Source organism: Cebidichthys violaceus, unplaced genomic scaffold (genome assembly GCF_023349555.1).
Source record: "Cebidichthys violaceus isolate CVI_PGR_0920_01 unplaced genomic scaffold, fCebVio1.0.p SCAF_5, whole genome shotgun sequence".
NCBI classification, from domain to species: Eukaryota; Metazoa; Chordata; class Actinopteri; order Perciformes; family Stichaeidae; genus Cebidichthys; species Cebidichthys violaceus.
In genome coordinates, this window is record NW_027176705.1 from 16668092 (window position 1) to 16680478 (window position 12387).

The window sequence follows — 12387 nt, forward strand, 5'->3', positions numbered from 1 at the left end:
CTATGTGGAAGTTCAGTCAATGAGATATCACCTGGATATGAGTTTCCAACAAGTATCTAGTAACTCAAAATGTTATCTTAATTGCGAATCTCTGATGTTTCTCAATATGGTACGTTGATGAGTACATGTGGCTTTTATTTTGAAGACGTTGACCGGAAATCGCGTAGTTCACCGCAGCACTTGACCCTGGTGTCTTGGCTACCGCTGCAAAGGACACAATGCCTTTCCACAGTGCGGAGGACCTTTTGGTGTGTGTCTGAGAGCTGCAAACAGATGCGGGAGCTTCGTTGGAGGACACAAATGTCGAGCAAACCGCGGACATTGTGTCCGACATGAAAGCAGCTAGTCCCCGCCGGACCATGGGACTGACGGAGCTGCTGCTCGGACTGCTGTGGTTCCGCTCCGCTCTGCTCCGTGCAGGTGAGAAAACAACAATGCATCTACAGTGCTGTAATGTTTGAAATGGAAATCTGTGCACACATTGTGTTTATTTACCAGTGCTGTATGGCTGTATGCCAGACATTCAAATCACCAAGGAATCTCAGTGAGTGGATTTAGTGTATGTCGCTGGTTCTTATCATCACTGAAGCTCTTGTAGTTTATAAAGCGTCTAACATCACTAACGTTGTACATCACTAACTACCACAGCAGAGCACTCTTATAAACCTGCTGTCCACACCCGGACAGGAGTGGATGTTATTGTGCTCGCTGCCCCTCTCCTGTGTCACTCCGCTAAAGAGTGATGTGATGGATGAAGACAACAGTGTTTTCATTGTTGTGATCGGATGGAGGGAGAAGACGAGGATATCGTCCTCTGCGGGTATTGATTTGTGGTGGGTAAACGATCAGGGTTTGCGTGGAAACATGGATGCTCTTTCACAAATGTGATGCTGCTATCAGCATTACATCACTGCTTCTCTGCAGACACCCCCGCCCCCCCCCCTCTTCCTGTTATCATATCCTGTACTTTATTTGGCATGAAAATAAAGGATGAAGGCTGCTGGTGGGATGGAAGGGGGTGGTGTTGGGGGCCTTGAAAACACACACACACACACACACACACACACACACACACACACACACACACACACACACACACACACCATCCAAGAGTGTTAGTACTTGTTTTAGTACCTTTTCACACAGAGAAGCCTCTCTCTCTCTCTCTCTCTCTCTCTCTCTCTCTCTCTCTCTCTCTCTCACAGTATTCTAACCAGTGAAGCGCTGAGGAAGCGGAAAAACCTTATGTTTATGTTAGTGAAGCCAGTATCTCTTAGTTTAACTCAGGTTTTTTTTTAGACACACTTTCAGACATTTTGTTTGTGCAAACAAAAACATGGCTGGAAAATTTTAAGGGATTAATTCTGCATCACAGCAACATGAAATCTAAACTCAAAGCTTAATCCACCTGTGCGTGCCTCAGGTGCTCCGCACTGTTGACAGTGGTGGAAGGTAACTGGGTACAGTCACTCAATGTACTCCACTACTAGTACTATTTAGAGGCTCTTGTACATTACTTATCTGGTTTATGTTATTTTTTATTTGCACTGGATGTCAGAGGGAAATATTTAACTTTTTACCACACTATATTTACCACAGCTATATTTACTAGCTGCTTTTATATTTAAGATTTGTGTTAAAAAACACAAAAACGTGTAACACAATTTATTATAATATTATACATTCTAATGATATTACTTCTGTACTGTTACTTAAGTAAAGTTTTGCATGCATGACTTTTACATGTAATGGATTATTTTGTCGTTGTTTTAGTATTTTTACTGAAGTAAAAGGTCTGCATACTTCCACCGCTGACTGATACAATATATGCAGTACAATAGAGTATCATTAGTCTGTTGTTGTGATTTACTTTAATTATAGCTGAGTTTATTGCATTAGGTTTCAGGTTGAACATACCAGAAGAATAAACAGCACAGCATAAGAGAAAAGAGCAGAGTCTTCAGTTAAGAGTTAAGAGCTGCAGAGCATGCTGGTCCTTTGAGGTTTCTTTTTCTTTACAGTAACTGTTGCTGTGATCTGATTGGAAACCAGCATTTATGAATAGGTTTGGCTGAAACTACATGCCCAACCAACTCAAATCCTATTTTTTGGGGAACCTTTGAATTTGGAAGCAGAGGGAAACTGCAGTAGCACTTGTACAGAATGGTCATTACAGTTATAGTTGATCATAGAAAATGAAATGTAAAGCATCTGCTGTAATCAACAAAAAAAAACATCAGACAGCAACATTGTGCAGCTCTACTTCCCAGACTGCTTGGTCCAGTATAGTTTTGTGTGTGTGTGTGTGTGTGTGTGTGTGTGTGTGTGTGTGTGTGTGTGTGTGTGTGCGCGCGCACGCTTTGGTAGCCGTGTCTGGGTAGTGGAGAATCATCACTGAGCTCTAAATGATTCCTCCCCACCCCTCTTTGTTTCCCTTTGCTGACTTAACTGACTCATCAAGAAAGCCTGAAACACACACACACACACACACATTCAGCATAAGTGGGCAGACTCTGTGTGTGTGGATGTTGGATAATTATCTTTAAAGCTAATGTTCTGTCTTTGTGGTTCTGGTTAATTAAGAGGCTTGTTAGACAGCCTCCTCTTGCACGTGTGTCATTCCTGCGGTGGCATTAAGCAGGAAAGAGATGATTTAAAACAGAATGATTCAATATTTACGTCACGATTTCCCTTATTAATGCATCACTCTCCTCAACATCAACACGTCCTGTGAGACAAAGCTGACGCCTTTACTCATTAGAGAACAAAGAGGACCCATGGCGTGCGCTCCAAAGAGGTCGGAACCTGATTCCCGGTGCCCCTCTTGGCCACCTCACACCACGCGTTGTTCCCTGGAGCGATGGTTCGATGGCAGCGGGCGACGCTGTCGCCTTGGCTGCCGGTTGGACTGCTGCTGCTTCTGCTTTAGGCCCCATGTGGTGATCAGCACAGAGCTCCACACAGAGGCACTAAGGTCATTTGTTTTTTTAAGGAATCGTTTTTTATGGCTTTGATCCGAGACAAAAGAGGGCAATTAAATAAAACCGTATCCGTTTTAGTCGAACGCAGCAGCAGTGTGGTGGAAGCGTTACCGTTCCTGCTACTGGTATGCTCTAAGGTCATGAGTTGAAAGGAAGGAAGTAATATATGTGTGTGTATTCTTGCAGTAGCAGGGTGGATCCCGCTGAGCGTGCAGAATTCTCAGTTCATCATGAATAAAGGAATAGACCATATCTCTCTTGTGATAGGTTGGTGTAGTTTCCCTCTTCAGGGTTCAAGATGATAAGGATGCCTTGTGGTTGTGTAAAATGCGCCGTTAGAGAAAGCTCTCGGCTTTACAGATACAATATGTGTGAAAAGTCTGGTGATGTTATGAAGTTCTCTCGTTGTCAACAAATCCCTTGAAAAGACCAAAACCTGTGTAGCTACCACAAAGCCTCTGATATATCGTATATTAATCCACCACGGAAAATAGTCCCCCAACGAACACACTACTCTTGTTTGAGTAACATTGGCCAAATCTACAGCGCCAATCTGTTTAAGTAAATCATTTTGCCATTTCAAAAAATGAAACTATATATTTGTAAGTAGTTTTTAACGATGTACAACTTCAGTGGGAACAAATCGGGTGCTCGGGTGCAACAGACACAGGCTAGGATAGAATCAGAAAGTGTTGAGAGATGGACTAACGTATTGTCAGTTTTGATCTTTTCACGGCATTATACTATATTATTATATATTATATAATTCATAAAGACCTAACAGTGTGAAATAACAAACACTTCTTCCAGGTCCGCGTTTTGCTGACGACACACAAACATCCACAAAAGGCTTGTAAGACCCGACCTCATTAATATGCGTGTGTTCCCGTCCTCCTCTGTATCTTTGCCACCCAGCAGGCTGCAGTGAGCGGGTGGAGGTCCACACAGAGCGGAGGGGTGTCATCTACAGCCCCTCGTGGCCTTTAAACTACCCCCCCAGAGTCAACTGCAGCTGGCATATCCAGGGAGGTCAGGGAGAAGTCATTACCATCAGGTAGAGTCCCTCACACAGACAGTATGTACATAACATTTGTTGTGGAGGAAGCGGCTGATACCCCCAATCCTCTGCTTCTAGTTTTCGTAACTTTGATGTGGCGGAGTCGGGGAGTTGTTTGGGAGACTGGCTCCTGCTGACACCCACCAGGAACGGGGAATCCAGGCTGTGTGGCTCCATGCTGCCTCCGCCCTTCATCTCCACCAGGGGGCGTGTTTGGCTCTATTTCCACTCTAAGGCCAACAGCTCCGGGCAGGCCCAGGGCTTTCGTCTCTCCTACATCAGAGGTAAACTGGACGAATAATGTGATTTAAAATATAAATAAAGACATCGTCTGTAAAGATGAAGCAAAATGACAAGAGCTTTAAGTGTCTTTAAGTGCTTAAAATGCCATCTTTTCATTTCTACATGAAGTCATTTATTACACTTACTAAATTGCAATGCCCTCTCAGATCTGTGTCTCATCATAACAGTAGTTTTATTCCTGTTATGTTGCATAGAAATGTGTTACATTGTCACTCGACAGTGTTGGCTCTACTGAGGCTGCTTGCTCAACTCTCTTGTCAGAATGTGACAATATGTGCGTCAGCTTTGGGCCACTATGACTAGCTGACTTCCAGGTCCATGCTGTGGCCTAGGGGTGAAGCAATACTATAAGCCTATCCCACCCTTACTCTATTATTATATACACTTTGCTGTCGTTGTTTTTTTTTGCTTTAATATATGAAATTGTGAAAAATGCATGCTGTCACTAGCAGGTTTTTTAATAGTGTCTTTCTGTGCGGCCCTGCAGATTACAACTGAGGCCTGAAACACTGGATCAGGAATATTAATAACTCAGACAGAGTATTAACATGAACAAGTGGGGAGTAAACTAAACCCATATACCAACCCAATAAAGTGCATTTCTTTATGCAAACTGTGTGTATATATGGGCAGATCTGCAGAGCGTTAATAGCTTGTGTTGTAATCTGCCAACGTATTCTCTCTGTAGGTCACCTGGGTCAGAGCAGCTGTCAGTCGGACGAATTCCTGTGTGGGAACGGGAAGTGTCTTCCTCGCTCGTGGAAGTGCAACGGTCAGGACGAGTGCGGCGACGCCACGGACGAACGCAGCTGCTCCCCCCCTCCCACCGAGGCCCGTCCTGGCCTCTGCCCTCTCGGCTCACTCGCGTGCACCGAGGCCCAGTCCACCCGCTGTCTGCCGCCCACCCTGCGCTGCAACGGAGCCCGGGACTGTGCTGACGGCACAGACGAGCTGGGTTGCCCCGACACCGCCTGCGGCAAACGCCTGGGCAACTTCTACGGCTCCTTCGCTTCCCCAGATTTCTTTCGAGCCAATAGGAGCGCTGCGGCGGAGCTGAGGTGCTCGTGGTCGCTGGACACCCAGGACCCCAAGCCCATCGTGCTGCAGCTGGACCTGCAGCTGGGGCCCGGGGACTCGCTGCATGTCTACGATGGCCTGCTGCAGCGTGCAGAGCACCTCTTACAGGTGCTGTCGTATCATAACAACAGGCGCCCGGCACTGCTCGAGTCCAGTCGGGGACAGATGAGTGTTCTGTACATGGCCCAGCCTCACAGCCCGGGGCATGGCTTCAACGCCACATACCAGGTACTGCAAACTGAAACCGGAAAACATGTTTTCCACCGTGTCCAGACGTGAACCATTCATTCATCTTCATCAGTCTCTGACAATTTATAGTTTAAACCTCCTTCTTTAAGCTTTCTTATATGTTTCAAACATCTGCTTTTGGATTCCTTTCACCATTTCTCAACCTTTTCTTATTTGTGTGTTTGAAAGAAGAGTGCCGCTGTTCTGTTGTTGCAGAGACCACAATCAATCAAGCGTTCCCTGTGTCGAGACAGTGACACGTTTCTCCTCTGCCCTCCCAGGTCAAAGGTTACTGTTTCCCTGGCGAGCGTCCCTGTGGCAGCGATCAGGGCTGCTACTCTGAGCGCCAACGCTGCGACGGCTACTGGCACTGCCCATCCGGCCGCGACGAGGAGGCCTGCCCGACGTGTCCAGACGGGGAGTTCCCCTGTGAGGGGGCCGCTGGCGTGTGCTACCCAGCCTCCGAGCGCTGCAACAACCAGAAGAGGTGCCCGGATGGCTCGGACGAGAAGAACTGCTATGACTGCCAACCTGGAAACTTCCACTGCGGGACGAACCTGTGCATCTTTGAGACGTGGCGCTGTGACGGCCAGGAGGACTGCTTGGACGGGAGCGACGAGAGGGACTGCTTGGCAGCGGTGCCCAGAAAAGTGATCACAGCCGCCCTGATCGGCAGTCTGGTCTGCAGTCTCCTGCTGGTCATTGCCCTTGGCTGTGCCCTCAAACTCCACTCCCTCAGGAGCAGAGAGTACAGGTGGGGACACGGCACCTCAGTCTATTTCTATATGCAGCGTTTATCACTGGTCGCCCTCCTTGCACTGCTTTTGCAAGTCATGTACTTGTTTTTCTTCCTCCTTTTGATTTATTCAATGCTTTGTTTCTGAATAAATCTATCACTGTATCTCCTCCTATATGTGGGTCCAAAAGCATATTGTCCCACAGTTTGTTATAGCATATTATTGTGGTTGATGGATGGCACAGACTCTGCTGAGCATTCCACTAACAATGTTCCTTAAGTTGTTTTCCTAATCACCTTAAACTCGCTCACTCTCTGTCTTCATCACTTTTTCACCTCCTTCCTTCTTCCCCTTCCTCTCCTTCCCTCCCATGCAGAGCTTTTGAGACTCAGATGACTCGCATGGAGGCAGAGTTTGTCCAGAGGGAGGCCCCCCCTTCGTATGGTCAGTTAATCGCCCAGGGTCTCATCCCTCCGGTGGAGGATTTCCCAGTGTACAACCCCACTCAGGTAGCGTGCTCACACACAGTGATTCACTCTGGGCCCCTTTTTCCTGAATTGTTGAGCATACTGGTGTGACCAGCTAATCTTTTTTTTGCAATTTTGGCAACCAGCAGCAGTAGTGCAATCCTGACACAGACAATAGCAGTCAAGATCTCTTTTTTAATTGAATTTATGTTTCAGCAATTACTGAGATTCGCTTAGCTTAGCATAAACACTGGATAATAAGGAAACAATATCCGCATACCAGCACATCTAAAGATGGTTAATGGACATATTATATCTTGTGAGAGTTATAGTTTCTTCCTCTCCTCCAGGCCTCCGTGTTACAGAACCTGCGGCTGGCGATGCGCAGGCAGATCAGACGCCACTCGACACGGCGCTCCACCTCCTCTTCCTCCTTCTCCTCCTCTCGCCGCCGCCTCGGGCATCTGTGGAGCCGCCTGTTCCACGGTGCAGGGCGGACCAGAGGCCACGCCCCCCTGCTTGACTCTCCTGGACCCGCGCAGATCGCACTGGGGCTCCACAGCTACCGAACTGTGGGTGTGCAGGGGCCACGGGCGAGGGCCAGGTCCGGAACTGGGCTCGGGGATGAGGTCGATGTGGTGGGCATGCCGGGCTACTGCTGCTCAGCCGCCGGGGACCCACAGTCCTGCACGCCAGAGAGCCCTGCATCACCGCTCTCCTCGCAGTCAGTGGACAGCCCAGAGGAGGATGAGCTGTCGCCCTTCAGCAGGGAACACAGCAGGGCGACACAGTCTGAGCCCCCCACCCCTGTTCAGAGTGACTCTTCAGAACATGGCGGACCCCCTCCCACTCCCCAGGAAGCCTATGTACCCCCATGCCCCACCAGGGCTTCTAGGAAACTGGTCCTGGAGCTTGCTGTTAACCTAAAGGGTGTTTCCTTGAGACGCTACTCCCCCTTGGGGCCGTTGTCCCCGATCTCACCCCTTGTGTTTCCCAGCAGCTCCCAGACACCCACAACCCTACCGCACCCTCAGGGGCTAGAGGTGACTTCACCTTCTGAGCCCTCGAAAGCAGAGGACAGCAACAGCCACTTTACCGTGGAAGTGCCAAGCAGGGAAATAAGAGGCAGGGATGAGAGGAGGAGTGGAGGCAAGAAGAGGCTCTCCGGGTTCAGCAGGACCCTCAGCGACGAGGGAGGAGATTCAGGGAGGGAGACAACGCCATGCTGAAGAGTTTAGGAAGATACTCTGTTGAGACCGGGTGTCAGCAATATTTGCTCTGCTAAAGTGTCCTTGAAATGTGTCCCCACCAGGTCCAGAGGTGAGACCCGTCCCTCAGCCCAGTGCAGTAGAATATATAATTAGCTCATGTCCGTTTGAGGGCATAAAGATCTGCGTATGTAGTGTTCTGCTAAGATGAATAAAACCAGCGGAGGTAGTGCGTATGGTCTGTGTTATACAGTAAATCTCCTTGTACAACAGGAGCCTAATGTTGACTCCCACAATTAAATGCAAACAGATCTGTTTGAACGTAAACCCATTATGAGCCTGTCCCAGAAAATCAAACTCAATTCTGGCCATTAGTACCAATACAATATTGGCAACGTGTTCTTAAAACACCAAAGCAGCCTTTGTGTCGTTACCCAGAGCCATTATGCACCGCTATATACTGTGAACCATAAAAGCCTGCTAAGTGATCACATATGAATTTACCTGATTAATAGTCCTCTAGTCTGTCTTATTCCCACTTTATTGAATGAGGTGGTGTTATTATTATTTTATGACATTTCTAGAAGGTCATGGTTGGCTGTCACATTAAAGGATAAAGCTGGTGAAATTTTATATTTATGATATTGTCAACGAATCATATGATCAGGCCCAACCAATATGAGTACGTCCACCTCTCAATGCTTTACGCCTTCAGTAGCTCGAGTGTATGCTTTCCTGTTTAAAAGGCTAAATGATTTAATTAGTTGGAGACTATTTTCACATGCAACAAAAGGCTAGAATTGAACCGGGACATTGCGGTTTTGTGACCTACGCTGTACTAAGCCACTCCAGACAATACTTGTTTGTAGGGTCAATACGTTGTTGGTTTTGGTCTTTTCATGGGGCTTGTTGACAGTAAGAACAATTTAAAACAACACCAGACCTATCTTTTAAACACAACTTTGAACCACAAAAGTTTGACATTTTGGGAAATACACTTTTTCGCTTTCTGGGTGAGAGTAAGATGGAAAGATCATTTCTCATATCCGTCCGTAAAATAGGGCTACACCCAGCAGCCGGTTAGCTTAGCACAAAGACTGGAAAAGGGGGAAACATCTTGCCTGAGTCTGTCTGAAGGCAGCGAATGAGCCTCAAAGGTGCTGGTGGTCAGTTGGTAACCTAGCAGATCCAGGCTACCCGTTTCTACCTTGTGCTAAGCTAGGCTAACCAGCTGCTGGCTGTAGCCTTATTTTTAAGGATATGGGAGAGTGGTATCTCATTTAATTCTAATTAAAAGGACAAAAAAGGTATTCCCCAAAAATGTCAAACTATTCCTTTAACAGTGTAGTGTCACGCGGTTCTTTCATGCCAAACCTTTGTCGGTATTTGATAAACATACTGTGCGTGTCCAGTGCTATTTGAGTGATACTTCCCTTTTAAACAACCGTTTTATTATTTTTCAGGGACGTTGTATCAAATCGTTTTTTCAATTCAGCATTTTTAACTTGATGTATCATCAGATTTAAAAAGCCACACTTGGGTGGAAACAGAGGTAGTGAGTCCAAGTATATCGCCTGTAACTCTGCTCAGCCCCTCGTCCTCCTCAAGTCAAACCCAAACCGTCCTCCCGAGGAAGCCTTCCCTCACTTTGAATGAACTTGACTGTGTCTGTGACTGCTCTGATTTCCATTCAGTGCAAAGCGAAGATTTTATATGAATGTCTAGGAAGTGTCGGGAAGAGAAGCTTCACTTCAGAATATTGATTGTTTGTCGAGTCCTCTTCATCCCAGCGGTACCTCTGCAGTACTGCTGACTGACTGCACACTGGTCACCGCAGACGCCCCGCCCCGACCGCTGGTTTATTCCACTGGAAATTCATATCTACTCTGTGGGATTTTCTATGACAGGACGTTAAAACAAAGGCCTCTATTTTTCAGTCTTCAGTGGAGACTACTGTACTAGTCCTACTTTATATTTCTCTCTCTGCCTTGACAAACAGTGAACTTGATTGAACCCGATTGCCTGTGTCTCTGATGTTTTATTGTAAAGCGTATCTCTCTGAGGTGACCCTAGTAACCATTTACTAATTACTGCTGGACCTCTACAGAATGTATCACTTTAATTTTTCTTGAAACTATGGAAGCCAATAACAGCCAAGCTTGCATTTATTTCACAAGTTAATTGTTTCGTTATCTCGAGGAAACAAAAGCCGGTTGATAATGCGTTCATTTTCTATATTTTCTGGAAAACTAAAGGCAGATCTCTGGAGGTAACAAGATAAGTAGTTCAAGTAGTCATCGTAGTCGGATGTGGAGGGAAAGGAAAACAAGCTGCTGCATGTGAACAGTAGCCTAATCAGCACCACAGATGCCTGGACAGCTCCGCCTCAGGCTAACCAGGGTAATAAAATACTGCAAGCTTTATACTGTGTCAAAGGGTAATCCATGTATGTTGACCCAGAATAAAGTTACCCTAAAAGACGAGAACTGATCTGAATGTTATCTCTAACAGAATGACACGATGCAATTTTGTGCCTGTGTTGGACCTTGATTGAAGTACTTTCAAATAATAACGGGTACTCCTTGATCTGACTATTTCACCTTAAATCATTTGCTACAGTTTGGCCGTCTGTGCACACTGGCACGGCACTCCTGGTCTCTGATAAACATTATAAGTAATTTGTTTTCTCTTGATAACAGTTTGATTATCTCATTACCTCGAGATATGAAAGCTTGTTGTTCTTGAAATAATCAACTTGTGATCTCCAGATAACGGCATTAAGAAAACATAATTGCAAGCGCGGCCGTCCTCGGCTTCCATATATAATCAGTGGATGTCTCCCTCTTTCACTGCAGGACGTTGATGCTGATCAGAAAAGTCAGAAAAACTGTGCAAGTAGGTATCAGAATCCCACTGCAGGTTTTAAGCTGCAGTGTCTGGTTTCTGTAAATACATGGTCTCTCCTGCTGATTTCCTTTTAAGTGAGCTGAATGCATCATGTACCCTCATGTGCTTTCTTCTTATAGAAGTGTTGTCATGAATGGCTGCTACATGTTATGTGCCATTAGAGATATCTCCACAAGTAATTCCTGCCTAATGATCTGCTGTTATTCCATTTCAGATCGGTTTACTCATTCCTAGCTTTACATATTATGTGCTCTTTCTTTTCCTTGTACCATGTTATTTAAATTCAAAGCCTGTCCGTCCTCATTTAATTTAAAGTTAATTACACATCTGCCGAATGTATGTCCTTGCTTTGTGATGTGTTAAAAATGCCTTTTCCCTTGCTGTTGTAAATATCACGGACAGTCTCATGGTCCACAGCTGTGGTTTACATGTTTGAAGAGATTAGATTTGTGTGTCTGGATACAGCTTTATGATATGACGTGATTGGTACGACCGACTGCTCTGGATCTAAAGTGCACTACTGCATCAGGAATCTCTGGGATTATTATGGCAGAGGAGTAAGGGACAATTTGTTTTTCAATAACCTCATTCCAGTGTATATAGCTGTTTTTTTAAACGGTAATCTATAAAAGGTGAGGTGAGGTAACATGAACAAATTTCAAATGTTTTGTATGTAAAGAGAGATCTGCTAAGGTAATGTTTCATTATCTGACAGCCAAGATCAAGTGTTTCTGTCCTGGGTTCTACCGCTTTGTTAAAGTTGTGATAAACTGCTGGGCAGAAGCCAAGTCACGCTCTTAGAAATACTTTTCTTCCTTCGTTGCATTTAATCATCATAATGTGTATTATCAAACCTTTTCCAATAAGCCCAGTCACTGTACTTTTCAATAAGTTAACACATAGGTAAATATGCTGGATCGAGGCCACTGAAAAGTAAAGTACTGCTGAACCAGGTTGTCTGATAATGGCACACCCTCTCCTTGCTGTTTGATTTATAAGCTTCTTCCCGGTCAGAGGCTGAAGTCATTGTATATTCTGTGTTTGTATGAAAGCATTCCTCTTATTTTAAGAACTATATTTGTATATTTTGTGCTGAAAGAGAAATGCCATCATGACGTTGTGGGGGTTGCTGATCCAAACCCTATACAGCCTTTTGCTGATCAGTCATTGTTTTCCTGTGCCTGCAATTAATAAACGTCAAGCTCTTTATCATTTACTGAATTATTTCAGTACGAAATAGATGCAATATTGGTTTTTTTTGACAAAATAATACTACTTCCAGTACTACTACCACCATATTACTGATACTGTTAATGGCAGGCATTCACAATATGTGTTCACAACATTAGTCTGAACTTTGTTAAGTCTAAGTTGACATTAGCAGTTAGCTAGTGTGATAGCGTGCTTTGTTAATTAGCACAA

The 12387-nt window shown here is 45.4% G+C and overlaps 1 protein-coding gene across 2 annotated transcripts; it reads left to right on the forward strand.

The window, feature by feature from the left end:
- The first annotated feature begins 217 nt into the window (after positions 1-217).
- On the forward strand, positions 218-12162 carry lrp3 (low density lipoprotein receptor-related protein 3). Of its 2 annotated transcripts, none has more exons than XM_068730772.1 (7): positions 218-420; positions 3897-4035; positions 4117-4322; positions 5030-5646; positions 5928-6400; positions 6760-6892; positions 7201-12162. In XM_068730772.1, exons 1-7 carry the CDS (start codon positions 333-335, stop codon positions 8077-8079), a joined length of 2535 nt encoding a protein of 844 aa, XP_068586873.1. In that variant the 5' UTR covers positions 218-332; the 3' UTR covers positions 8080-12162. The 2 variants fall into 2 exon arrangements, with proteins under 2 accessions (XP_068586873.1, XP_068586874.1); XM_068730773.1 differs by having other exon boundaries at positions 3900-4035.
- Positions 12163-12387: the final 225 nt, after the last annotated feature.

Excerpts from the sequence above, each read along its gene's own strand:
- lrp3 (XM_068730772.1), top strand. The coding sequence starts at position 333 with ATGAAAGCAGCTAGTCCCCGCCGGACCATGGGACTGACGGAGCTGCTG. Across the intron at positions 4,323-5,029 it reads TCGTCTCTCCTACATCAGAG|GTCACCTGGGTCAGAGCAGC; the intron begins GTAAACTGGACG and ends TTCTCTCTGTAG. Across the intron at positions 5,647-5,927 it reads GCTTCAACGCCACATACCAG|GTCAAAGGTTACTGTTTCCC; the intron begins GTACTGCAAACT and ends CTGCCCTCCCAG.